This window comes from Dicentrarchus labrax, unplaced genomic scaffold, assembly GCF_905237075.1.
Source record: "Dicentrarchus labrax unplaced genomic scaffold, dlabrax2021, whole genome shotgun sequence".
NCBI lineage: Eukaryota > Metazoa > Chordata > Actinopteri > Moronidae > Dicentrarchus > Dicentrarchus labrax.
The window spans coordinates 29,856,902-29,881,930 of NW_026136718.1; the positions used below are offsets into that span (position 1 = coordinate 29,856,902).

The following is a 25,029-nucleotide window of genomic DNA, read 5'->3' on the forward strand; positions in this document are numbered from 1 at the left end:
GACCTTCCCTCTGCCATACTTCCTCAAACCTTCAGTCAAGCCCTACAGACACAAATGCTGTGCAGTGTAATGAGTCTGTGTGCATGTAGCTTGAGGCATGTGTACTGTGTGTATGTGCAAACGTGGTAAGTTGTGATGCTATAGAAGAAAACTGATTGTGTCAAGAGCCTGCTCATAAGAACACATCAGTGTCAGGGCAGTATTTCATCATTTGTGGGTTCAAAGGCAGGCTGGTTATTTTTAACCATAGGAACCCTGTTGTCCATCCCCTGCCTCGCCCTCTGTTCTGGCCGCCTCTTTGTGCTTCGAGAGCTTGGTACATGGTCAGTTGAGTGTCATGCAGTTTCTTTGATGGCTTTCTTTGCTTTGCTGTCAGTTTAAAGTTAATAATAAGAAGAAAAATAAATCTTCAAACAGAGGCTTGACTCGTTTTGTAGTATTTTATCAAACATGTTATTAATGATGTTCAGACAGATGTCCATCATGACTAAGCAGCTGTCTGTTTTTATCTCCTTACTTCCAAGTGTTGACAGTGGACTAGTTGCTGTTCACTAGCAAGGACCATGCCACAACAATATTTTATTTAAAGGTTTTTATAGAAATTCAGGAGATCAAAGACATTTTTATTTCTTAGTTTGCTCTGCGAAGATGTGCTGAGGGCTGGGCAGAGGGAGACTCAGTGTTGAGGTTCCATCTCTGCCGAGCTGCTTACAGGCCCCACAGACAGTACACCTGGGATGAGATGGAAGAGGTATGTCGCTGATTGAATAGGAAGGGATGAGGGGGGAGAGGGTGGAGGGGTAGGGATGAGATGAATGATGAAGGGAAGGGATGAGTGGAGAGAACTGAGGCAAACAGGGCAGGAAGGGTTTGACCAGGTATAAGTAGCTTGTCAGGTGATTATAGGTGTGGTTGAGGCGTGGCCCTGCTCCCGAACCTAAATTAATTATTCAACTTCATCTCTGTGCGTGCAAGAGGACAGACAGGGTGATGCGGCCAGAAGAAAGAAAGCGATAAAGACGCTTTGGGTTGGAGACATTAAGATAGTTGATTGTTGAGTCTCATTCCCAGCACCATTTCACACCCTGGGAATGAGACTCAATCATCTCTCTTTCTCGGCTCCGATTGGTTGTTTTCCTTCAGGCCCGTGGATTCTTGTAAATACCATTAGAAGCACTAGGAGGAACCTGAGGAACTTTACTTTTTCACAGATTATCTGTCTCATGTGCTACTGTCAGGATATAGTGAAAGTTTCAGTATAAGTAATCTTTATTAAAATGATCTATTGCAGCTTTAAGCTGTGCTGTGCAAGAAAGGGGTGAAATTGTATTGTAATGACAGGTCATGATATGTGGAATATGTAACATGAATAGAAAGAGCAATATTTTAATCACAAGAATCTAATTGTTGTTAGTCATTTTCCAATTCATTAAAATAGTCCGACAGGATACCAGCCCCCTCATCGGTTATACAAAAAACAAACCTAAACATTTTATTTGTTGGCTGCAAAATGAATAAAATTATTTAAGAAAAAGCTGAATTTTTTTTAAATTAGGCAAATCACTTGTATACCGTTTTTTTCTGTTGCAATTCATTATTCTTGAAATACTATAGACCCTCTCTACCAAGTGTCTACATTTCCCGAAATGCTTAACATACAGGTGCATCTCAATAAATTAGAATATCATGGTAAAGTTAATTTATTTCAGTAATTCAATTCTAAAAGTGAAACTCATATATTCTATAGATTCATTACACACAGAGTAAAATATTTCAAGCCTTTATTTCTTTTAATTTTGATGATTATGGCTTACAGCTAATGAAAACCCAAAACTCAGTATCTCAGAAAATTTGAATATTAGTAATAGTTCAATATTGTAGACTCAGTTAATTAACTCAAAACACCTGCAAAGGTTTCCTGAGCCTTTAACGGTTTCTCAGTCTGGGTCAGTAGGCTACACAATCATGGGGAAGACTGCTGACTTGACAGATGTCCAGAAGACAGACATTGCCACCCTCCACAAGGAGGGTAAGCCACAAGAGGTCATTGCTAAAGAAGCTGGCTGTTCAGAGTGCTGTATCCAAGCATATTCATAGAAAGTTAAGTGGAAGGAAAAAGTGTGGTAGAAAAAGGTGCACCAGCAACAGGGATAACCTTGAGAGGATCGTGAAGCAACACCCATTCAAGAATTCGGGGGAGATTTAAAAGGAGTGGACTGAGGCTGGAGTCAGTGCATCAAGAGCCACTATGCACAGACGTATCCAGGACATGAGCTACAACTGTCGCATGAACCGGAGACAACGTCAGAAGCGTCTTACCTGGGCTGAGGAGAAAAAGAACTGGACTGTTGCTCAGTGGTTCAAAGTCCTCTTTTCAGATGAAAGTGAAGTTTGCGTTTCATTTGGAAATCAAGGTCCCAGAGTCTGGAGGAAGAGTGGAGAGGCACAGAATCCACGTTGCTTTTAGTCCAGTGTGAAGTTTCCACACTCAGTGATCATTTGGGGAGCCATGTCATCTGCTGGTGTTGGTCCACTGTGTTTTATAAGTCCAAAGTCAACACAGCCATCTCCCAGGACATTTTAGAGCACTCCATGCTTCCTTCTGCTGACAAGCTTCATGGAGACGCTGATTTCATTTTCCAGCAGGACACACTGCCAAAGGTACCAAAAAGCTGGTTCAATCAGCAAACTCGCCTGACCTGAACCCCATAGAGAATCTAGGGGCTATTGTCAAGAGAATGATGAGAGACACCAGACCCAACAATGCAGATGACCTGAAGACTGCTATCAAAGCAACATGGACTTCCATAACACCTCAGCAGTGCCACAGGCTGATCACCTCCATGCCACGCTGCATTGATGCAGTAATTCATGCAAAAGTATTGATCGATATATATATATGAACATACTTTTGAGTAAGCCGACATTTCTGTATTAAAATGAATTGGTCTTATGAAATAGTTCTAATTTTCTGAGGTACTGAATTTTGGGTTTTCGCTGTAAGCCAAATCATCTAAATTAAAAGAAATAAAGGCTTGAAATATTTCACTCTGAGTGTAATGAATCTATAGAATATGAGTTTCACCTTTTGAAATGAATTTCTGAAATAAATGAACTTTGTCATGCTATTCTAGTTTATTGAGCTGCACCTGTAATTAAATAGCTAGACTTTGGAATGGAGTTTGGCGTGGCGTTCTCTCCTATAGAGCTGGACGGAGCCGGTCCCGGTCCCCCAGCGGAGCAGCCTGCCTGGAGCGTGTACGCAGGGGCGGGGGGGGGAACACCGAGCCTTCCCCTCACGTGTGCTGATAGAATGCAGAGCTAGTTATGACTATTGGGGTGTTTTCTTATAACGTTAATGTTGCTCAATGCATATCAGCAGCTTGGTGGCAAAAGCGGGGGCAGGAAGCACCGACGACTCTGAGGTCAACTTGAAAATTAACGGTATCCGTCCGGTAAGACTCTATGAATGGCTTGCTCGTTAGCGTAGCCAGCTAGTCCGGCGCTTTAGCTAACGTTACTTGTTTGATTACATGTAGCCAGTTCTCATGATAGCCCTGTTGTTCTTTGTGTACCATTACATGTACTGTCACAACCGGCCTGAGGGCTAGCGGTGGTTGTTAAGGTAGCTACTGTAGCTAATATGCTATCACATAACGTTAAACATGGTTAATGAGCTAGCTGCTAGCTGCAATAACGTCACTGGAAGTTTCTTGATTTCGGTGTTCCATTCCTTCTTTCCCACTGCTTCTCTAACGACACACCGTTTAGCTCCAGTAACCCCCCACTTAACAATACTCCACGTAAGTTTAGTGTTGCTAAATGAAATGAACTAACCTCACGTTAATGGTTAAGCCCATTTCTCCCACTAATATACCACTTGTGGCCCCTTCCTTCAAACACATCATCACATTTATTAACATTATAAACCATGGGCGGATCTAAAGCGGTGGCATGTGGTGGGAGCTGCCCCCCTAAACAATGCCTGGCAACCCCAGTTTGCTGTCAGATGCAAACACATTCATTTTTATTACAGTTGTTCTCCATTGGTTTGGCTCATTTCTTGAAACAGAAATTACATTCTCAAAACAACATGGACGAACCTCCGAACCACTTGGCAATTGTTCACAACAGAATTGTATTTCTCATTGATTTCATCACATTGCAAATGTCTTAGTACATCTTTGTAAATGATTAAGTACAGTTAGACTACAGTAAGCAAGTGAATAGATGCTGTTGATCTAAACTGATTGAGTGATTCTCAGTCTAATGGTTGTTCTCTCCAAAACATGTCAGCATCATTTCATTCTATAAGTCATCACATGCACAATAGTCTGTTCAGTGGTCAGAATGAGTCAACATAATCATATCAACATAATACCATGAATACCATATAGTGTATTTATTTACAGCACTCTAGGCTACATATAATTTTCCTTGTTTTTGTTTATGTGTTTATATAACAGTATATTATGCTTTATACATTTTCTTTTTACTCTGATATGGAGGTTACTTTATGTGTGTGAATAAAAATGGCTACCTTTCCTCGGCAGTGTGAGTGCAATGTGTGATGTCAAACCTTAGAGGCTACTCTTCCCCTAAAATCCTGTTTTTTTTTTGTTTGTTTTTTTCAGTTTTATACACAATTGTATTCTGTTAGCTAGACAAAAACGCTAGTACAGTAAGCATTGTGAATGAAGGACTGGGCTGAGACTGAGAGGTGGGACATGAGGGATATGGTCCTCTGCCATAGTGACAAAACATCGAAACATTTTGACTTGCAGTGCTCACACGATGCCAAAGGGACGATGCATTTTGGAGGTACTGACTATTTATATGAGAAAGAAATTTAGTTTTGAAGCATGAGAATGAGACTGTTTTGGGAGAGATATGCGCTTTTGCAAGTGAACTATGGTGTTGTGGTGAACTGTAAGACTGTTTTGCCAAATGATCTTAGAGTTTTGAGAATGTAATTTCTGTTTCGAGAAATGAGCCAAACCAATGGAGAAAAACTGTAATTAAAAAAAATTGTCTGTTAAAATACTTCAATTCATTTGATCATAGGTTATGGCCACATTTTAGACTAAGCTAAATGGGAACATTTAAACCATTGGTTATGTAGGGGTACTGCAGCCTGTGGAGAACATTCTTTATGAACAATGTGATAAGAAGCATGGGCACCTAGTTATAGTTCATATTTGTGGTGCAAGACTTTGGCAGGAACATTTTCATTTCAGAGAGAGTATGCTTTTATTTATTTTAAAGGAGACAGAGGTCACATGAAAAAAACAAGATGAAGAACTAATAAAACATTTGCACATCAACCGTACAATTATTAACCATCTCTTCTAATCATCCAGTAAATTAAAATACAGTGTTTAAATTGAGTGTTTCCTGACGAGAGTTCCTAATATTTTGTCCTGCCCCTCAGGTGGACAAAATATGTATATGCTTTGTAAAAGTAGAATTTATTTATTAGATTGCACAGGATTGGGGCGGCTGTGGCTCAGAGGTAGAGCGGGTTGTCCACTAATTGGATGGTTGGCGGTTTGATCCCCGGCTCCTCTCACTCCATGTTGAAGTGTCCTTGAGCAAGACACTGAACCCCAAATTGCTCCCGATGCTGTGCCATCAGTGTATGAATGTGTGTGAATGGGGCATGTAGTGTACACTGAGTGGTGGAAAGACTAGAAAGGCGCTATATAAGTACAGTCCATTTACCATTTACAGGTATTCCTAAGTTCTTTGTGAGTGTTTCACTGTGGAAGGTACAGTTAGGGACGGACACATCAAATAAAAAGCTGCTTAGCTGGACTGAGGTCAGGTAAATAGTCATTGTTTTATTTCAAATCAAACAATCAATCACTAGCTGCTGATTTCCCCCTGGCTGTTTCTGGGTTATCCTGGTGCAGACACAGTGTGAGTTTATGCGTCAGTCACCCATGGAGGCCCCACACCTGTCCAATAGGAACACATGACATTTATTGTATTATTTAGAACATTTGTTTACTTTGTAAACAAAAAGTTGCGTAATTCATTTGGCATATAGCCAATTAGATCCGCTCCTAATGACTGAATTCATTCCTACAATTGCCATAACCAGTATCACATTCAGTTTCTCACATTTATACCTAAGCGGGTAACATTCAATTTTGTAGTGAAGTCTACATCGCTGTATGTTGAGCTAGCGGACGTTGACCTCCAAATACAGACATATAGCTAATTGTAGAGCTGCAACAATTAGTTGCTTAATTGATAAGTCAATTGAAAGAAAATGTGTCAGCTATTTGGATAATCGATTAATTGTTTCAGGAAGAAATTTCAAAAATGTTTTACAGCTTTAACTTTTTTAATATTTGTCATTTATTTATGAATTGATTAAGCATAGTTAATGTAGTTGGAGCTTATAATGTGAACATGACACATGACGGGGGTCAGGTGTCAGGAAACGCCAGCGCTTGAATCTGATACTTCTGTTGACTGCTGCAGTCTCGGGCGTTTGGCCTCTGTGGCAGTGTGTATCATGTAATGACATGCGGCTAACCACTTTATTTCCTGCTCAAACAGGATCCACTGTACGATGTGCCATGTACGCTAGTTGGAAATGAGAATGAAAGCCAGTCGCAACCTCCTCCTGTGCCTCTGCTCCATGCTGGCCCTGGGGTTTCTCTACTACTCGTCAGGGAGGATCAGCCTACGAGGCTGGGGATACAAATCATGTGAGTCTATGAAGCGGGCTTAATGTAATGTACAGTATGACCTTCATTCAGTTACAACCGGATAAAGCTGGGTGCGTATTTAGTTTGAAACTCAAACTACTGTCTGTTGGTAGGATAAACTGTATGACACTTCACAGTGGTTTTACAAGATACAAAGTGGAACTGACTTGCAGTGATCTTTTTGGCATCAAGTCAAATTCTCCTATCTCCATGCATATGGTGTATTAATGATCACATTAACATCCTGGCTTTAAGTGTTTCACCTAGTCTAGGCCAGGCTTTGTTTAACCGACTACTTATTCATTACTCGCAGCTTTAATATCACAGGCCTCTATATATAGTCTTCATAAACACAATATAACAGTAACATAATCACATGAATAATTCTAAAAATAATAGTGGTCACAATGTTAAAATAACAGTACTTCACTGAATGGTGATATGTAATCCTATTTGTGGTATTTGCATGCAGTTCAATAAAAACAATGCAAATGCATACATATGGACATAAAATAACAAAACACATTGGTTTCCGACCGAGTGACCGATAACTGAAGCGATAAAGCTCCTAGGTAACTTGTGTGGTGGTCTTTCATGAAACCGAGTCATTGGATGTTTTGTGAAACAGCCTCCAGGGTTCACCCTCATCACTAGCTGATGGTAAACAAAACTGTTAACTCTTCCCCATTTTTGAGAAGCTGTAGTGTTAATGTTCTGAGAAAGTGTAGGTCACACTGGACAGCATTTTTTTGTAAAACGATTGATAGGCTTTTTTTAAAGCTAAATATGTTTATGTTTGGATTGTCTTTACTAGAGCTATGGAATATTAAATCATCCATCTTTGCTCACTGCCATTTCTTGGCATTACGTGTGCATAAACTCCAGGTTATAAACCTCTTTTACAATGTGGAATTATCAGTTATCTTATTGGTATTGGCCATGAGAAGCAGGAAATTATTGTATCGACTAAAAGAATATCCATATTGTGCATTCCTACTGTACTTCTTTTATATTTTCAGTGTGTAGGGTTTTGCTGGGATGATGTATTTTTGTTGGCAAACCCGGAAGTTAGCATCGTCCAAAAGCCAATGGGATTTCTCCACGGGATATTGGATTGTCGCAAACATAGCTTAGAAACACAACAAGGCTTTAAAGGGAAACTAGTGAGATGGCTCTCTGTGTTCAGTGTATTGATGTTTAAAGTCCCCCACAACCTCTGTAGCAGGGTGGGAATTACACAGTAGCTATTCTGCTGTGCACCTCTACTGAACATGCCGTAGTATACGTGGAAGTTCGTGGCAGCCAGGTCAATTGCAGGGTTACTGCAAAAAACCCTCATCAAACAATGAGCCAATAAACATGCAGCACTGACAAACATTTATGATTTATTTCAAGACCTTTTCGTTCAGAAAATAAAATATAATCTGTGACACAAAAATGGATGCCTATTTTTAAGAGCTCTGCCTGAATATCTCTAAGTAAGCTTTCAGTGGAGCCCAGCTTTTAGCCACTCGTTAGCAACTGCCTTTTTTAAGACACGTCAAAGCTTCAAAATATTAATATTAAATATATTATATATTAAATATGTATTTTATGTCGTAACAAAATGTGAAAACCTCTTAAGCTTGTGTTAACCACAGACGTTATTCCAAAAACCCACTGACTTTGAGGAGAGGTGGGGGAGGCTCTGGACCCCCTTCAGTTTGCATATAGGGCTGGGATGAGAATAGAGGATGCATTGATCACCTTACTCAGCTCTATGCACAAACCCCTAGAAGGTCCTGCCACACATGCCAGACTTTAATTTTTAGATATTTCATATGTTTCAGTTAAGAAACTGCTTTGTGATTTTTATCTTGATGTAAATGTGGTGGGCTGGATTGTAGACTTTTTATCATGTAGGTCTCAGAAGGTGAGAGTAAATGGCTTTCTGTCAGAACAGCGCTCCTCTTCCACTGGCTGTCCTCAGGGCTGTGACTGGTCCCCCTTGCTTTACATTCTCTACACCAATGACTGTAGAAGCCAACATGAGGACAGGCACATCCTGAAATTTGACACAGTTATCATCAGTCTGCTCAATAAAGATGAATCTGAGCATGTGCCGGTGGTAGATGACTTTGTTAAATGTTGTGATGAGGCCTTTCTTAAATTAAACGTTACAAAGACCAAAGATATGGTCATTGATTTCAGAAGGAAATCATCCCACCCACCATCTCACACCTTCACCAAAGGAATTGGCATTGGAATTGTAGTACAAACAGTAAAAATATCTTAGAACAGTCATCAATAAAAACTTGCAATGTGATGTTAAATTCTGATGCAGTCGGTAGGAAGGGACAGTAATGTTTGTACTTCCTCAGGAAGTTTAATGTTTTTAATGTGGACAGGAAAATGTTGTGCTTGTTTAATAAGTTGTTTGTTGAATCTGTTCTCACTTTTTCTGTGCTGCTTGGTACAGTAACCTGAACGTAAAGGATAAAACCCACCTGAACCACAAGGTGATGGGTGTCTCCCAAACCCCCCTGATGGCTATCTTTGACCACAGTCCAGATCCATACTGGACTGTACAAACCACTCCCTTATCTTGAGTCTTTATCTTGTCTTCCCTCAGGCCGTAGATTTAGAGTACCAAGTGCAATAGGAGTAAAAACTTTATTCCTTGTGCAATATCCCTGCTTAATATGCACATGTAATTTTAAATGTTCTCAGTATTAATTTGCACATTTAATTTCAAAAATCCTATTTTAGCACCTTGCACATGAAATGATCCATCTTTTTGTCACATTCCTGCGGCTCTCTATTGCAAGACTAAAGCTACAGTGGGTAGTTTTTATTCAAATATATCATACAATATATCAAAGTACATGAGACAGATAATCTGTGAAAAAATTATTCATTTTAAATGTTAAAAGTATTGTTAAAGTCTAAACTGTGTTTTGAGCCTAACAAGCCAGAGTTCTGTTACATAATTCTAGCTGTGCATACTGTAATGGTTTTATTGTGTACACTTCCACATCTTTAATGTGTGTCTGAGAAATGAATGTGGATGACAGACTCAGATAATGGATGTTTTGGGATGTGTCTGTTGAGGGAAAGGACCTGCAGATGCTATCCAGCTTTTTTACCAGATGGTGGAGCCAGTCCATTTACTTAGAGAAAAGCATATTTCCTTGGTAGTTTTAGTTTGATCATACTTTTACTCTTCACTGCCTCCTCGCTGCCTCAAAGTAGAAAAGCATTGGACATTCATAATCTGGGCTCTGGGCTGCGAAGTGAATGGTTCATGCCTTAATTATTATTTATTATTTATTATTATTATTATTATTATTATTATTGTTATTATTATTATTATATATTATTATTCAGAAAGCATCCAGTTAAGAAACACTGACGAGGAGAATGGAGGGGCTGGTATTCATACTGGGAATTGGCCTGAATTTGAGGTCTAAATATTCCCTTGACACCATTAAGAAACTTAGTGCCTCATGTTGTACACATTATTTGCTATATTACTGTCAACTTAACTTTTTCAGTTTTACAGATCTGTTTCTTCTCCTAGTGCAAAAAATAAAGCCACACTGTCTTACAATGGCTAAGTGCAATATGTAAATCCCAGAAGCTGCAGTTTGTTTGATAGAGGTAAAATGTGTGACAAACAGCATTATAATGAAATACTGAAGTGCTGCAGAGAGCCTGGCCTACAAATGGTATTCTCGGGATTTAAGAAAACATGTTTGTTCGGTACAGACCCCAACAAATATTACATCATCATGACTTAATTGTTAATCCTATTGCAATGGCAATATCTGTCAAATCGGAATATAATGTTTTTACCATATTTTGCAGCCCTACATTTCAATAAATGAGACTTCTTTTAAATCAATAATTATATGAATAAATAGCCTAGTATGAAAGGTTAATTCATCCTGTTTATTTTCACAATAGCATTTTTTAAATTTCATTCCAGCAGTTTCTTTTCTTTTTCCAAAGGCTGTTATTTCATGTTATTTTTGCAAAGATTCTTTTTTTAATTTCATCTTGCCACTTTCCGTCACACAGTCTTTGTCTTTTAAAGGACCAGTGTGTAGGATTTAGTGGCATCTAGTGGTGAAGTTGCAGATTGCAACTAACTGAACAACGCTCACGTCTGTATTTGACCGCCTGGGAATAAGAAGGGGATGTTTGTGTGTGTGTAGGAGAAACTACGGTGGCCACGAAAAACGCAAAAGACCCTATTGACAGCCAGTGTTTGGTTTGTCCCTTCTGGGCTACTGTAGAAACAGGGCAGACGTAGAAGAGGACCTGCTCCCTCTGTAGATAGTGGCTCATCAATGAGTGGAGGAGGGGGAGCTTGTTTGGGTACAGATAGATAACAGCTCAAGTTAACAAAAACATAATGATTCTTACAATGCTGTTTATACACTAATGAAAACATAATTATTATTATTATTATTTCATTATTATTGTTAATATATTATTGTTATTTATGTTCTATATTAAACAGGGCAGAGCAAGTTGGATAACTATCTGTCAGAGACTAAAGAACGCTTTGGGTCTCCATACAAAAAGTGCAAGGTTTGATTGTGTTGAACTGATACAGTGCCACAGTATCTGATATGCTGTATACATTTTCCCAGACTGAATATTTAACCTTTTCAGAATGTTATGAGGTGTGAAGTCTTAATTTAAGAAATAAAACAAAGTTGTATATCCACCCTTCCATGGGTGTTGAATTCACAAACGACAGTCTGTAAGCTTGGTGTAAATTTCCAAACCCATCAGCCAAAGTAAAATAAACACTTTGATAACACAGGCTATCCATCCTGCACCCTAATATCCAGCCAGAGTCAATTGAGACACCTTATTTTGTCATATTTATTTTTGTAATTTCTCTGTAAAAGAATATCCTTTTTTCACCCAATTTTTACATGTATTAAAGAAAATAGCGTTTTTGCCTCGGGGACATCAGCATTTGCTAGCAATTTGGGAGATGGTTGGATTGAAGGCTCAGAGTTCATAAAGGGGTTGATGGAGCTGAGGCTGGAGAATACCTGAGCTTCTGCTAACCTGCGTCTAGGCTTGATTAAAATGCTTATTCTTTATATGCACTTCAGCCTTCCCTGAATCTGTAAACTTCTGGCAGCCAGCAAAAAATGGAAGCAGGGAAGGAGTAAAATGAGTCTGAATACTGTAAGGGACAAACTATAGGTTACACATTCCAAATACAAAATAGGGCCAAATAAATGCTTATTGGCATGAACCTTTTAGTAGGTGGTTTTTGTGTTTTTAAAACTGTTCCAACATCAGACAACATTTTTGCATTTGTACTAGGGATGCTCAATTATTATCTGAGCTGATACATCATTAGTTGATAATGAGAAGTGTATATAATTAAATATTATTCCAGTAATGAAATTCTAGCAGATGAATTACAGATACATAATAATAATGATTTACTTTGAATTCTTTGAAGACAACGGTTGGGTTTTGGATGTATATGGGTTAGGGTTAGTACTAGGAAAAATAAAACATTTGAATAGTTAGAACTTTTGTTTGTTGTTGTGTTAAGAACAGTTAGATTTATTATTTTTAAGTAGTTTGGGGGGCTTTTTTGCCTTTTAATTGATAGTGACAGCTGAAGATAGACAGGAAAGGGGGTGCAGAGAGAGGGGATGACAGGCATCAAAGAGCCGCAGGTCAGATTTGAACCCTGGGCCGCAGTTCACTACATCTAAGCTTTTCTTACCCTCAAGTGTGCATAAACTACATGTTATCAACTTCTTTTTAAAACACATAAATGTGAAATCATCTGTTACCTTATCGCTATCGACCACAAAAAGCAGGGAATTATAGGTTATTGTATCGGCTGAAAAAGAGTATCCACATGGTACATTCCTAATTTGTACATCTCAACGTCAAATGTGTAGGAAATTATTTTTCTGCAGGTAGATTTACCTAGAGTTTCACTTGACTGACATGGACTGAGAGCCAAAGTGTTAAGTTAGAGGTTGATAGTACTCTATTTGATGCTACAGCAGATAATGCGTTCTCTCACTGCCCAGAAACAACAAGCACTGCTTATTTTTCCTCCAACCATCCAAACATCACGTACTCCCGTTCTCCCAGAGATGGTGTCAGTTAAGCTTACAATACATATATGGCTTATCAGCACCATTTTCTCTTGTTTTTCTTCTGTAGTTTGCTTGAGTGAGGAGACAGTTGATAAGTGTTGAGCTTTGTTGACCCCTGCAGTCACAGCTTTGTTAGTTGTATTGAGGTCTTCTCAGAACTTTCTCCTTAATGTACTTCACTCTGTCTACCTTTTGTAGTAACCTTATAAAATATGTTTTACACCATTTGCTGATGGTTTTAAACTGACATATGATACTGATTTTCATTTGTGATTTGAATAAAGTTTATTTCTGCCCTCAGGGAAAACACTTTGCATGTCCAGAACGTGAGTGTGATTTATCTTAATTAAATAACTCTCCCTTTGTTTTGCCTTCATCCTTTATCCTAACGCCACCCAGCTAAACTCCTGCCTGGATTATTGGAATGCCCGCTTGCGTTTCAGCTCACAAACTTTGTCTTTACCCAGCAACATTTTCTCACAGGTGCCCGATCGGTACTGAGCATGTGCAACTCTCAACAGAGATAAGAAGGAAGTGAGATGGCTCAGTAGCTGTTGCGTTTAGTTATTTTTTGGGGTCAAGTGAGTTGCTATGTTTACTTGCCTAGCGTGGCATCTTGCTTGCCCCCAGCAAGTGGACGATCCTTATTGTTGAATCTTGTATCTACTTGGCTTCCATTGCACGTTTGTGTGGAGAGTTCAATTCAATTCAATTCAATTCAATTTTATTTGTATAGCGCCCATTCATAACAGAAGTTATCTCAGGACACTTTTCAAATAGAGCAGGTCTAGACCGAACTCCTTATAACATTATTTACGGAGACCCAACAGTACCACCATGAGCAAGCACTTGGCGACAAGGGCAAGGAAAAACTGCCTGTTAAAAGGCAGAAACCTAGGACAGACCCTTCGGCTCTAGGTGGATGGTCGTCTGTCTCGACCAGTTGGGGTGAGAGAGAGAGAGGCAGACAGACAGACAGACGCACAGTAACAACAGTATTGGCAATGGCAATCTAGCAGGACCATGGCCGGAGGCTCCAACAGGATCGATAAGAACCTGCAAGACGAGAAAGCACAAGAACTCCGGGGAAGAAGTGAAGTTAGTAACATGCATTAATGGGACATGAATGAGTGCAGAAAGATAGAGGAAGAGAGGAGCTCAGTGCACCATGGGAAATCCCCCGATAGTCTAGGCCTATAGCAGCATAACTAGGGGATGGTTCAGGACTCACCTGATCCAGCCCTAACTATAAGCTTTATCAAAGAGGAATGTCTTAAGCCTACTCTTGAATGTGGTGAGGGTGTCTGCCTCCCGAACCACAACTGGAAGCTGGTTCCACAGGAGAGGAGCTTGGTTACTGAAGGCTCTGGCTCCTGTTCTACTTTTAGAGACTATAGGAACCACAAGTAGCCCAGCATTCAGAGAATGTAGTGTTCTAGAGGGGTAATAGGGTACTATGAGCTCTTTAAGATATGAAGGGGCCTGACCATGAAGAGCTTTATAGGTGAGGAGGAGGATTTTAAATTCAATTCTACATTTTACAGGGAGCCAATGCAGAGAAGCTAGTACAGGAGAGATGTGATCTCTTTTCCTAGTTCCTGTCAGTACTCGTGCTGCAGCGTTCTGAATTAATTGGAGCGTTTTAATGGACTTATTGGGGCAACCTGATAATAAAGAGTTGCAGTAATCCAGCCTTGAAGTAACAAATGCATGGATTAGTTTTTCTGCATCTGTCTGTTATAGGATGTGTCTAATTTTTCTAATATTACGTAAATAAAAGAAGGCGGTCCTAGAGGTCTGCTTTATGTGGGAGTTAAATGACAAATCCTGATCAAAGATAACTCCAAGATTCCTGACAGTGGTGCTAGAGGCCAAGTTAATGCCATCTAGAGTAACTATATCTTTAGACAGTGAGTCTCTAAGGTTTTTGGGGCCAAGAACAAGAATTTCGTTTTTTTCTGAGTTTAACATCAGAAAATTGCAGGTCATCCAGGATTTTATGTCCGTAAGACATGTTTGTAATTTAGATAACTCGATCTCGATAGATATAACTGCGTATCATCTGCATAACAGTGAAAGTTAATGGAGTGATTCCTAATAATGTTGCCTAAAGGGAGCATATATAAAGTAAATAGTATTGGTCCAAGTACAGAACCTTGTGGAACTCCATGACCAACTGTAGTATTTATTGAAGATTCATTGTTAACATGTACAAACTGTGAACGATCTGATAAATATGACTTAAACCAGTTTAGTGTGGTTCCTTTAATGCCAATTTGATGGATGGAAAGAATATCATGGTCAATGGTGTCAAATGCAGCACTAAGATCTAATAATACAAGTACAGAGACAAGTCCATTGTCAGAAGCAATCAGAAGGTCATTATTAACTTTAACCAGAGCTGTCTCTGTGCTATGATGAACTCTAAATCCTGACTGAAAATCCTCAAATAAACTATTGTTATGTAGAAAGTCACACAACTCTTTGGCGACTACTTTCTCCAGAATCTTAGAGAGGAAGGGGAGGTTAGAGATTGGTCTATAGTTGGCTAAAACCTATAGTTGGTCAAGAGTGGGCTTTTTAAGAAGGGGTTTAATTACAGCTACTTTAAAGGACTGTGGTACATATCCTGATAATAAAGAAAGATTAATCATATCCAGTAAAGAAGTGCCAATTAAGGGAACAACTTCTTTAAGCAACCTAGTTGGGATCGGGTCTAATAGACAGGTTGATGGCTTTGATGAAGAAATTATTGAGGTTAACTGATGAAGATCGATGGCAGAGAAACAGTCTAAATATATATCTAAGTTTACATTAGTAAAAGTCCCTGAACTTGGAGAGCCACTGATAAGGGCTGATGGCAGTTGGTGATTAATTTTCTCTCTAATAGTAATCATTTTATTATAAAAGAAGCTCATGAAGTCATTGCTACTTAAGTTTATGGGGATATGTGGCTCAATAGAGCTGTGACTCTCTGTCAGCCTGGCTACAGTGCTGAAGAGGAACCTAGGGTTATTCTTATTTTCTTCTATTAGTGCTGAATAATAGGCTCCTCTGGCATTACGGAGGGCCTTTCTATAAGTTTTAAGATTATCTTGCCAAATTGAGCGATGTTCTGATAATTTGGAAGAGCGCCATTTCCTTTCAGATTTCCTAGCTATTTGCTTTAACTGGCGGGTTTGGTGGTTATACCAGGGTGCTAGTCTCCTATGTTTTAATAATTTCCTTTTTATATGAGTGATAGAGTCTAATGTTGATCGTAGTGAGCCTGCAGCACTATCGACAAGATTATCAATTTCAGAGGGACTAAAGTTGTTAAAGGATTCTGTTAAATTTCAATGCATAGACATCTGCTGTAGGAAGTTTTGCCTAATGGCTTATAATCTAATAGTATGAATTCAACAGTTATTAATTAATGGTCAGATAGAAAAGGATTATGTGGGAAGACTATTATCAATGCCATATGATATTGTCATAGGTCAAGGTCAAGAGTGTGATTAAAACAATGAGTTGGTTTATTTACACTCTGACAGAAGCCAATTGAGTCTATTAAAGATATAAATGCATTACTAAGGCTGTCATTGTCAACATCCACATGAATATTAAAATCACCTACAATAATTACTTTATCTGATTTAAGGACTAAACTTGATAAAAACTCTGAGAATTCAGATATAAAATCAGAGTACGGTCCAGGAGCGCGGTACACTATAACAAATAGAACTGGCTGCAGTGTTTTCCAGTTTGGGTGAGAAAAACTAAGAACAAGGCTTTCAAATGAATTATAATTTAGTTTAGGTTTAGGGTCCATTAAAATGCTCGAATCATATATGGCTGCCACTCCACCTCCTCGGCCGGTGCCTCGAGGAATGTGAGTATTAATATGACGGGGGGGGTGGATTCATTTAGGCTAACATACTCCTCGTGGGACAACCAGGTCTCAGTAAGACAAAGTAAATCAATATCATAATCTGATATTAATTCATTCACTAGAACAGCTTTAGAGGACAGAGACCTGATATTTAACAGCCCACATTTCATTCTCTTATTTTGTGCTACTGCAAAGTTAGTTTTAATTTTTTTTAATTTTAATTGCGGAGTTTAGTTTTTAATTAGTTTTTATGTTGAACTCCTCTTGTTTTTATTTCTTTAAATAATTTAGGTGGTCGGGGGACCGACACAGTCTCTATGGGGTTTGTTTTAAAGAAAGCGCAAGTGTGTAAGACAGCAGCTCTGCTTCCTGATCCCAACTCTGGACTGTCAGTTCACCATATTAACTGAACCAGTTCAGAATTATAAAAAAACAAAACATTGCTTTGTGTTTAGATAGATTTACTTAACTTGGTGCAACCATCAATGAAAGAAACATTAGTTTCTGTTTCACAGTACATGCCAATCATTTTGTGCATGTTACACATTTACAGTTTTTACAAACAGCTTTTCTACCCATTTGACCTTAGCGCTAAATAGAATTTAAAGACTACGAAAGTTACATGAGTATGAATATGTTATATCAGTAGATTAAGCTATGCATTTTGGTCATTCTGATAATTTTTATAAGGAACAATTAATTATAAAAACTATCCAGGTACAATGCATGCATATAGTGTCTCCATGGAGGATGTGTCAGACACAATATATGGAAACTGAATAGCTAACCCAGCAAGGCGTCCATCAGTGTCCATGGTGACTAGTGAGTAGGGATTGGTTTGGGAAACTTTCAGCAACCACCCTCGGCATCAGTTGTTAGAACACCTTGCAATTCTCTAAAGAAAAAGAAAGAACAGCAGAGGGCAATAACGTCATTTTGATTCAATCTGCTCTTAAACAAAGCCACATGTGGTTTCTGTTTCTTTGTCAGTATCTAATGATATATACAGTAGAAGACCCATTACAATCTACCAATCACACATCTTTTTTTTCAAGTTCTCCAAAATGAGGGCAACATGGAAATGAGGTGAAAGATTAAGGGGAGGGCCTGTGCCAAAGCCAGTATCATGTCTGCATTAAAATGTCTATAAACTCTAGAGCTATGTTCTATATGTAGTTGAGTTGTTTACTTAGATTATGCCAAATGTTTCTAACAATGTTCAAACTCAGAGAAACGTGTCTTTTATTCAGGTAACGCTGCGTTTCACCGGTCGCCTGTCTATGGCATCATATTCTGCCAGAAGCTGTCATACACTGACTGTTTATCCAGTCTGAAGCCACATTGTTACCATCCACTGTTTAGATCTTGGTGCTTTTTAACTCTAGATTTGAACCATGTGAAGGATTTTAGTCATCGGACATCTGGATCTTAAGTTATCAGAGAAACAAGCTGAGCTAACGTTAACGTTCGGCATGCAGCCCCTCCGGTATTAATAACCTGTACCAAAACAAGCTCCCCCTCCTCCACTCATTGATGACACAAATTGTGTCTTTCTAACAGTGTTACCAGGCTTTCAAGTTCAACCTATTTGTCAAACTAACAGTGTTAATGTTGGACAATCCTGCAAAACCCTGGATTATGTTCATAGCAGTGTTTGTGTCAAAGCCAATGTTTTTAAATAAATTATTCCTATATTATTTGCGCAGCATGACTGGACTGAGTTAACAGAAGTGCCAGTACAAAAAGATTTGTAATTAAATTACAAATTACTTCAATGTCCTAAAAATGACTCACTGATATTCTAAATGTTAAGGCATATCATTTATTGTCATCAGATTTACATCAATTTTCTTTGTCTAGTGTATGACAAGCAAGGGTTCCTCCTGAAGCTGGATGGTAGTCTGTGAGTATACATTTAACTTTTTTTTAATTAATTTTGGCGTGGGGGTTTGTTTGGTTAAGTTGCATGGACCAACACTGTAGAATTGTTCCTACCATTATTGTAGTAATATGTACTGTATGTATAATTTATCTGTACTTAAACTACTTAATCACTGCTCGACTCCATGTCTCCAGGCCTTTGGAGCTGGTGTACAAGTATGGGAATCTCAGTGAGGGAGCCTGTAAGCCTGGTTTTGCTGCTGCCAAGATGACTGCCATTTATCCAAAGTAAGAATACTTACCATATGTTTCTACACATTTGAAATAAGCTCATAGACAGATAGGGTCAGATAGACTGACCCATGCAAATACATGATATCAATAATGTAAGGCAAGGTTTCAAAATGAGAATATGGTTGGTGCTATTATTGATATTCTGAAGTTCTGAATAACATTTATGAATACATTAGAGACTTTTTTTTTTTTAAAGCTATTTGGGTGAATTATTAGATTTTGTCTACCTTGGGAATTCCATGCCTTTACAGTTTTATGTTAGGTACCCACAAATTACACAATTTGTTTGTAGGGCAAAAAAGTAACTAAAACTAATACTTTATTTTAAAATGCATTGACACATCAGATGTGAAAGCACTAAGTATACAAGAAAATATAAAAAGTTGTCACTGAAAGGCGTTTTTGTTGTTTTGTCCACCCCAGTTATATCAGTGAGGGTGGGTTAAATAATAGGAACACCTCTGTAAAATGCAATACAGCTCAACAGTGCCACAAATTACATGGCAGCTGTAGCTCAGGAGGTAGAGCGGGTAGTTTACTAATCAGAAGGTTGGCAGTTGGTCGATCCCTGGCTGCTTCCACTGCATGTTCATTTTTATCTATTCTAAATGTCCCTTGATTTCTTTTTGTCCCATTATTTTTTCTCATTTTAATGCTCAACCTGGAAAAGTGGATCGGCTTGCTTTGTGCAAATGTTGTTTTTATTGAAAACAACATTGGCATATACTGTAGTGTTCAATTTCACACTAACATTCTCACGTGGAGCAAATAATCTCTCACACAATGTAACACTGCAGGGGCGTAGCAAGCTTTTCAAAAGTGCGGGGATGGATGTGAGGGGGGCGGGGCATCACCTACAAATTGAGAATCGTAATGGCTGTGTGTTATGTTATTACATGTTTTTATTTGAATTAATTCATACAAACTCATTAACTTTGCCAACCCAATAAAGTTGGCTTCACATATGTTTTCATATTTTTTGACCAAACAATAAAAAAGATGAATACAATGACAGAAGGGTACAAAAGGTATAAAATACAAGATATAAAAAGCTTCCCATTTAAATGAGTGATACTAGAAAAGTATAAAAACACACTCCGTATAAAATACTAAACACATCTTCAAACTAACAGGAAATAAAAACGGTCTTAAAAAAATTGGAACAAACATGACTAATAAAATAAAAATTGTATCTGTGAAAATGAATGCCTAATTGGGTTTGAACAATTTTCTCAATTATGTCACATAGATATTTAACACAGCTTGTTGATATGATAATTGAATAATGTCTTATATTTTATTATCAATATTGAAAACTTCAGGCTTCATATGAACTATGAACCTAGCTAGTTCCCGCCTCCTCAGCACGAGCTGAACGATAAATCTAACACACCAAGAGAGGTGGGACTTAAGGCAGAACAGCCAATCATCAGCCGGTCACACTAAAACTTTTTAAAAGTATCATCTTTTGGCATCCATTTCGGCGTCTCGCGCTCGCCATCTGCTCAAAACATAACGTCTACTACTCTTAAGCAAGTGTGTGCGGCGTGCCTGTTGTTTTGTTTCCGGTCTAGCTAGATCCGGTGTGGTGTTGTAGTTTTTTTTCACATGCTGTTGCAACAACTAGTAACATTAGAAAGACTACAAAGTGTGCTAGGTCAAAAAGAACGCTAATCTCGCGATAAAAAAATTGACGCCATTAATAACGCGTTTAACAGACAGCACTAGTGTGAACCATCCATTGCAGCTGTGATTGGCAGCTAAGAGGTCAGGACCTGACACCAGGGCCAGTGGTCAGAGTGACAGCCAGCTAGTTTGATGTCTAGATGTTCATAGTACTCTGACGGGTCTGCATGTGAATACCAGTGTCTGACATACAGTGTCTGGCACAGTGGTAAATGGTAAATGGACTGATAGATGAATGTACTTGTATTCCAACCACTCAAAGCGCTTTTACACTACATGCCACATTCACCCTTTCACACACATTCACACAGCGATGGCAAAGTCCATCAAACAGAAACTAACTCATTAGTTTCTAGGTCTATCATACACACACCGATGCACAGGATCGGGAGCAATTAGGAGTTCAGTATCTTGCTCAAAGATACTTCGACATGTGGAGAGGCAGGAGGAGCCGGGGATCGAACCAACAACCTTTCCGATTAGGGGATGACCCGCTCTGCCTCTGGACCACAGCTGCAGTGGGACAGTGTTAACCATTATCGCCTAACTAACTAACTTAATGTTGCCATCTTGAAGGCAGACATAACCTGTACAAGCTTGTCTCAACATTGAGCTGTGCCTACAGTAGCATGCTAGTCTACCTATGGGAGATGCTACATTAGTTGTTTCCACTCTAATTTCCCCTCACAATGACACAATAAATTATTGCAAGATGTGTACGAGTTTTTATCCAGTTTGAAGCCACATTGTTACCATCCACTGTTTAGATCTTGGTACTTTTTAACTCTAGATTTGAACCGGATGAAGGATTTTAGTCATCAGACGTCTGGATCTTAAGTTATCAGAGAAACAAGCTGAGCTAACGTTAGCATTAGCTCGGCTCGCAGCCCCTCCGGGACGTCCTTTGTCTGTCCAACAGCGTGGGAGAAACAGTGATTGTTAAGGTGGAACTGCTTTATTCTGTGTTTTTAGCGATTTTAATCAGTGAGTCAGTTTGTTTTGGAGAGGAGGAGACCTCTGTGGATCATTGGGCTCCCAGTAGAAACCTCCTGAACCATGAACACTGAAGGAATCCTAACCAGGAGAGTGCAATGACAGCAATGGTCGTCATCATCATCATCATCAACAACAACAACAACAACAACAACAACAGACTTTGTGTTTTTCTATTGTTTGGAGACCCTTAGCGGCAGAAATTGCATATTTAAGTTACAGTTTAGCCAACCAAGGATGCTCGGTTACCATACCTTTATAATATTTTATGCATTTTAAAGAAAACTGACTATACTATACAAAAACACATATTTACATAATCCATTGGTTACTTCTGAAAGTTGTGGTGGCATTGCAGTGGGTGCATCACCATCTATTGCCTGGCAGAGATCCGTAGTCTACTCAGTGCACTCTTCTGGTTATATATTTTTTATATCTAAACATCGTGGTAAATCTATAGCTGTTAGAGGCTCTTTGCCTACTGTGATGGCAATTTGTTTAATAAAGCATACAAAGTATGATCTTGTCTTTCTTTAAGGTTTTATTCAAGTCATCCATGAATGGTCTCAACGCAACCGTCACACACTCTCGTATGTGAAAGTCCGAAAGAGCCTCGATTGGCAGAAGCAGTATGGTTTTATCCCTGTTGGAGCACACAGTTATACATTCCTGAATTGTGGGACAGTAAACAAACAGATAGTGTGGTGAGATGATCATGTCCTTGGCTTCTTAGTGAAGTCTCAACATCCCGCTGTTTACTTGGACATAGAGTGTTAGTGTTAGAAACAGGGTTAAAGGTTATGCATATAATAGCCTTTTTAACACTTGCGTATGGTTTTACAATGACCAGGTCAAAGGGTTGTATGGGTTCTTAAAAATTGCCATTACGCTACCTTGCTTAATGGTAAAGTCCACCCCTGTGCTTTTGGTGCTCTGGAGAAGCACCTAATTCACCTACTGTATGCCTAAAAACTGGCCTAAATCAAGTATTCTCAGTCAACCAGTCCTATTTTATAGACAGCTCTCTGAGGCCAGAGTGGTATGATAGAGGAATGATCCCATTTCTGCCTCTGCATTATTAAAGACTGAAGAAGTCCCAACACTGGAAAGCCCTTCACCTGCTTATGTTTTTAGCACTATGTATAAAATGATGTCAGAAGATGCAGTGGTCTAAATGGGTCCATGTGTTGTGCAGATCTATTTCTGTCCTCTTCTGCTCTACTGTTGTCCCAGTGCGTGAGAAGACCTCAGGCCAATTCACTTACCCACTTACTTTCTAAGCACGAGAGACACGCAACCCTCAAACCCGCCAGGCCCTTCAGACTGCAGCGTTAATGAAGTGTGCTCACAGAGTCCAGATTGTAACCTGTTAAAATAACAGGAGGATTTCTCTCTGGAGGAATGAGTGGTAAAAAGCCCATGACCCATTTATTCTGCTGTCTTTGCTCAGCTGGTTCCTCTGTTGCAGGTGACAGCAGGGGATGCAGGTTAGAGAACCGTCCACCTGATCTTTTTGTCTCTTATTGCAGTCAAAGTAATTTCAAAAAACATTTTACATCTATTCATTTGCTTAATTTGATAACCACCATGTTTTTACACATTTAATCACTTTATTTACTACATTTTTATTTTATTTAGATTTCTACCTTTTCGTAAGGTCAGTCTGTCAGTCAGTTGCATCACCACTTTGGTCAAGATGGATTTTTGCACATTCTGGAGCCCCTGAGGATGAATCCTAATGATTTTGTTGATCACCTAACTAAGCGTTTATGTTAATTTACTCGTTTTTCACACTGAATCAACTCTATGTAAGAATGCATTGTATCAGCCTTATTGACCGACATCGGCCTATGGGTAAATAAGTGGCATTCACCAATGTCAATCAATTTTGTTCTGGCTTAATGTTTCCCAACTCTGATATTGGAGAAATAAACAGTTTCATTTTCCAGCCCCGGCACAAAGTGCACGTAAACACCGTGCAGCAGCACGGACATTAAGCGGCTGTTCAGCTCTGAGTTTCACATCTTGTATGAGAAAGGAAAGAGACTGAGCTGCAACAAGGCAGAGGTGATTGTCTTTGTAGATTTATTTTGTTTCCTGGCACAAAAGGCTGCATAAATAACAACAAAAAACAACTTAGGTATAGGCTGTTATTAGAGTTTAGCTGCACTTTCCTCCAGGGCTTTTCTACATTCTCTCTTTCTCCTGCCCTGTCTGTTTTTCCTCGACACTGCTTTAGCCACGTGCACTGCATGCACTGACTGACTGTTGATGGCAAGCAGAGATCATACCACAAGCAGGCTTGGGGGCTGACAGCCTACAGTTGTTAGACTGTTAGAGAATGACCCATTTCATTTAGCATTTTTAACACTAGCCTGATACTTGGGCCAGGTCAGCTAGCCAGGCCACTGGGATTTCTCCAAGTGCTCCTGATAGCTAGCCTTGTGAATCAGCTGGACTCACAAGATTACGAGATCACAGGGGAATCCATATTTCCAGGCTTCAGTGTAACGAACGCCAGTACAGTACCGGACCAATAGGCGTTCTTTGAGGAAGTCCTGGCAGCTAGGTGTGACGCAGCAAGAAGACATTGTTCATTAAACAACAAGGGTGGCTGCTAAAGAGGTTAACATAGATGCTGCTAGCATTAGTTCTATCAGAACTGGAGAGTATTTCCTCACTGCAAGAACAGAACTGAAGGCTTTACTCCATGAAAAAGATGTTTTCTCTCTTCTCCAAACTGGTGTCAGTAAAGGCCAGGACACACCAACCTGACAGCCAACCGTCGGCAGAAAAGCAGTCGGACTGATCAGTCGGCTCCCGTCTCCCCGAGTCGGTCAAAAAAGTACGATAATAATAACAAGATACTGGCGTTGGCGTAGTATGTTTACCATCGTCACTTCCGGTTTTCTCATGATTCGCTAGTCAAGGGCTAGCACTCCACCAATCAGATTGGTCATTGAGGCCGATGGCCAAAATGAACGTCAACGCCGACTGACGACGGCATGGGACACACCGAACCAACTCGAGTCACCAACCTCACCCGACTGTCCGACAACGTCCGACGGCAGTAGTTCAGAGTGTAAGCACTTCGCTTGGGAACCAGAGGGTCCCTGGTTCAAGTCCAAGCCAGCTCTTTCCATGTTTGCATGTCCACAAATTTACAAAAAATAATTTCTCCACTAGGGGATAAATAAAGTTAAATCTTAATAGTTCAATCACCTGCCAGGTATTTTTAGCAGTTTCAATTTTTCTATTTTTTTGTTTTATTTATGGGGCTTTTTATTGCCTTTATGATAGTGACAGATGAAGATAGACGGGGGGGCAGAGAGAGAGGGGATGACACGCAGCACAGGGGTGCAGGTCGGATTCGAACCCTGGGCCGCTGCAGCAAGGTCTCAACCTCAGTACATGGGTCTCCAGCTCTACCCATTGAGCTAACCTGGCACCCAGC

General features: G+C 39.4%; 1 protein-coding gene across 5 annotated transcripts in view; it reads left to right on the top strand.

Moving 5' to 3' along the window:
* Positions 1-3,206: 3,206 nt before the first annotated feature.
* Positions 3,207-25,029, top strand: part of st3gal3a (ST3 beta-galactoside alpha-2,3-sialyltransferase 3a) — a 50,592-nt gene continuing 28,769 nt past the window's right edge. For 2 of the 5 annotated variants that reach the window (XM_051377841.1, XM_051377843.1), the window contains exons 1-4: positions 3,215-3,455; positions 6,568-6,719; positions 18,582-18,624; positions 18,798-18,890. In XM_051377841.1, the coding sequence (XP_051233801.1) occupies positions 6,605-6,719; positions 18,582-18,624; positions 18,798-18,890 (251 nt within the window). In that variant the 5' untranslated portion in view covers positions 3,215-3,455; positions 6,568-6,604. Of the gene's footprint in view, positions 3,456-6,567; positions 6,720-18,581; positions 18,625-18,797; positions 18,891-25,029 lie in introns of all 5 variants that reach the window. The other 3 variants (XM_051377844.1, XM_051377839.1, XM_051377840.1) reach the window with 3 other exon arrangements.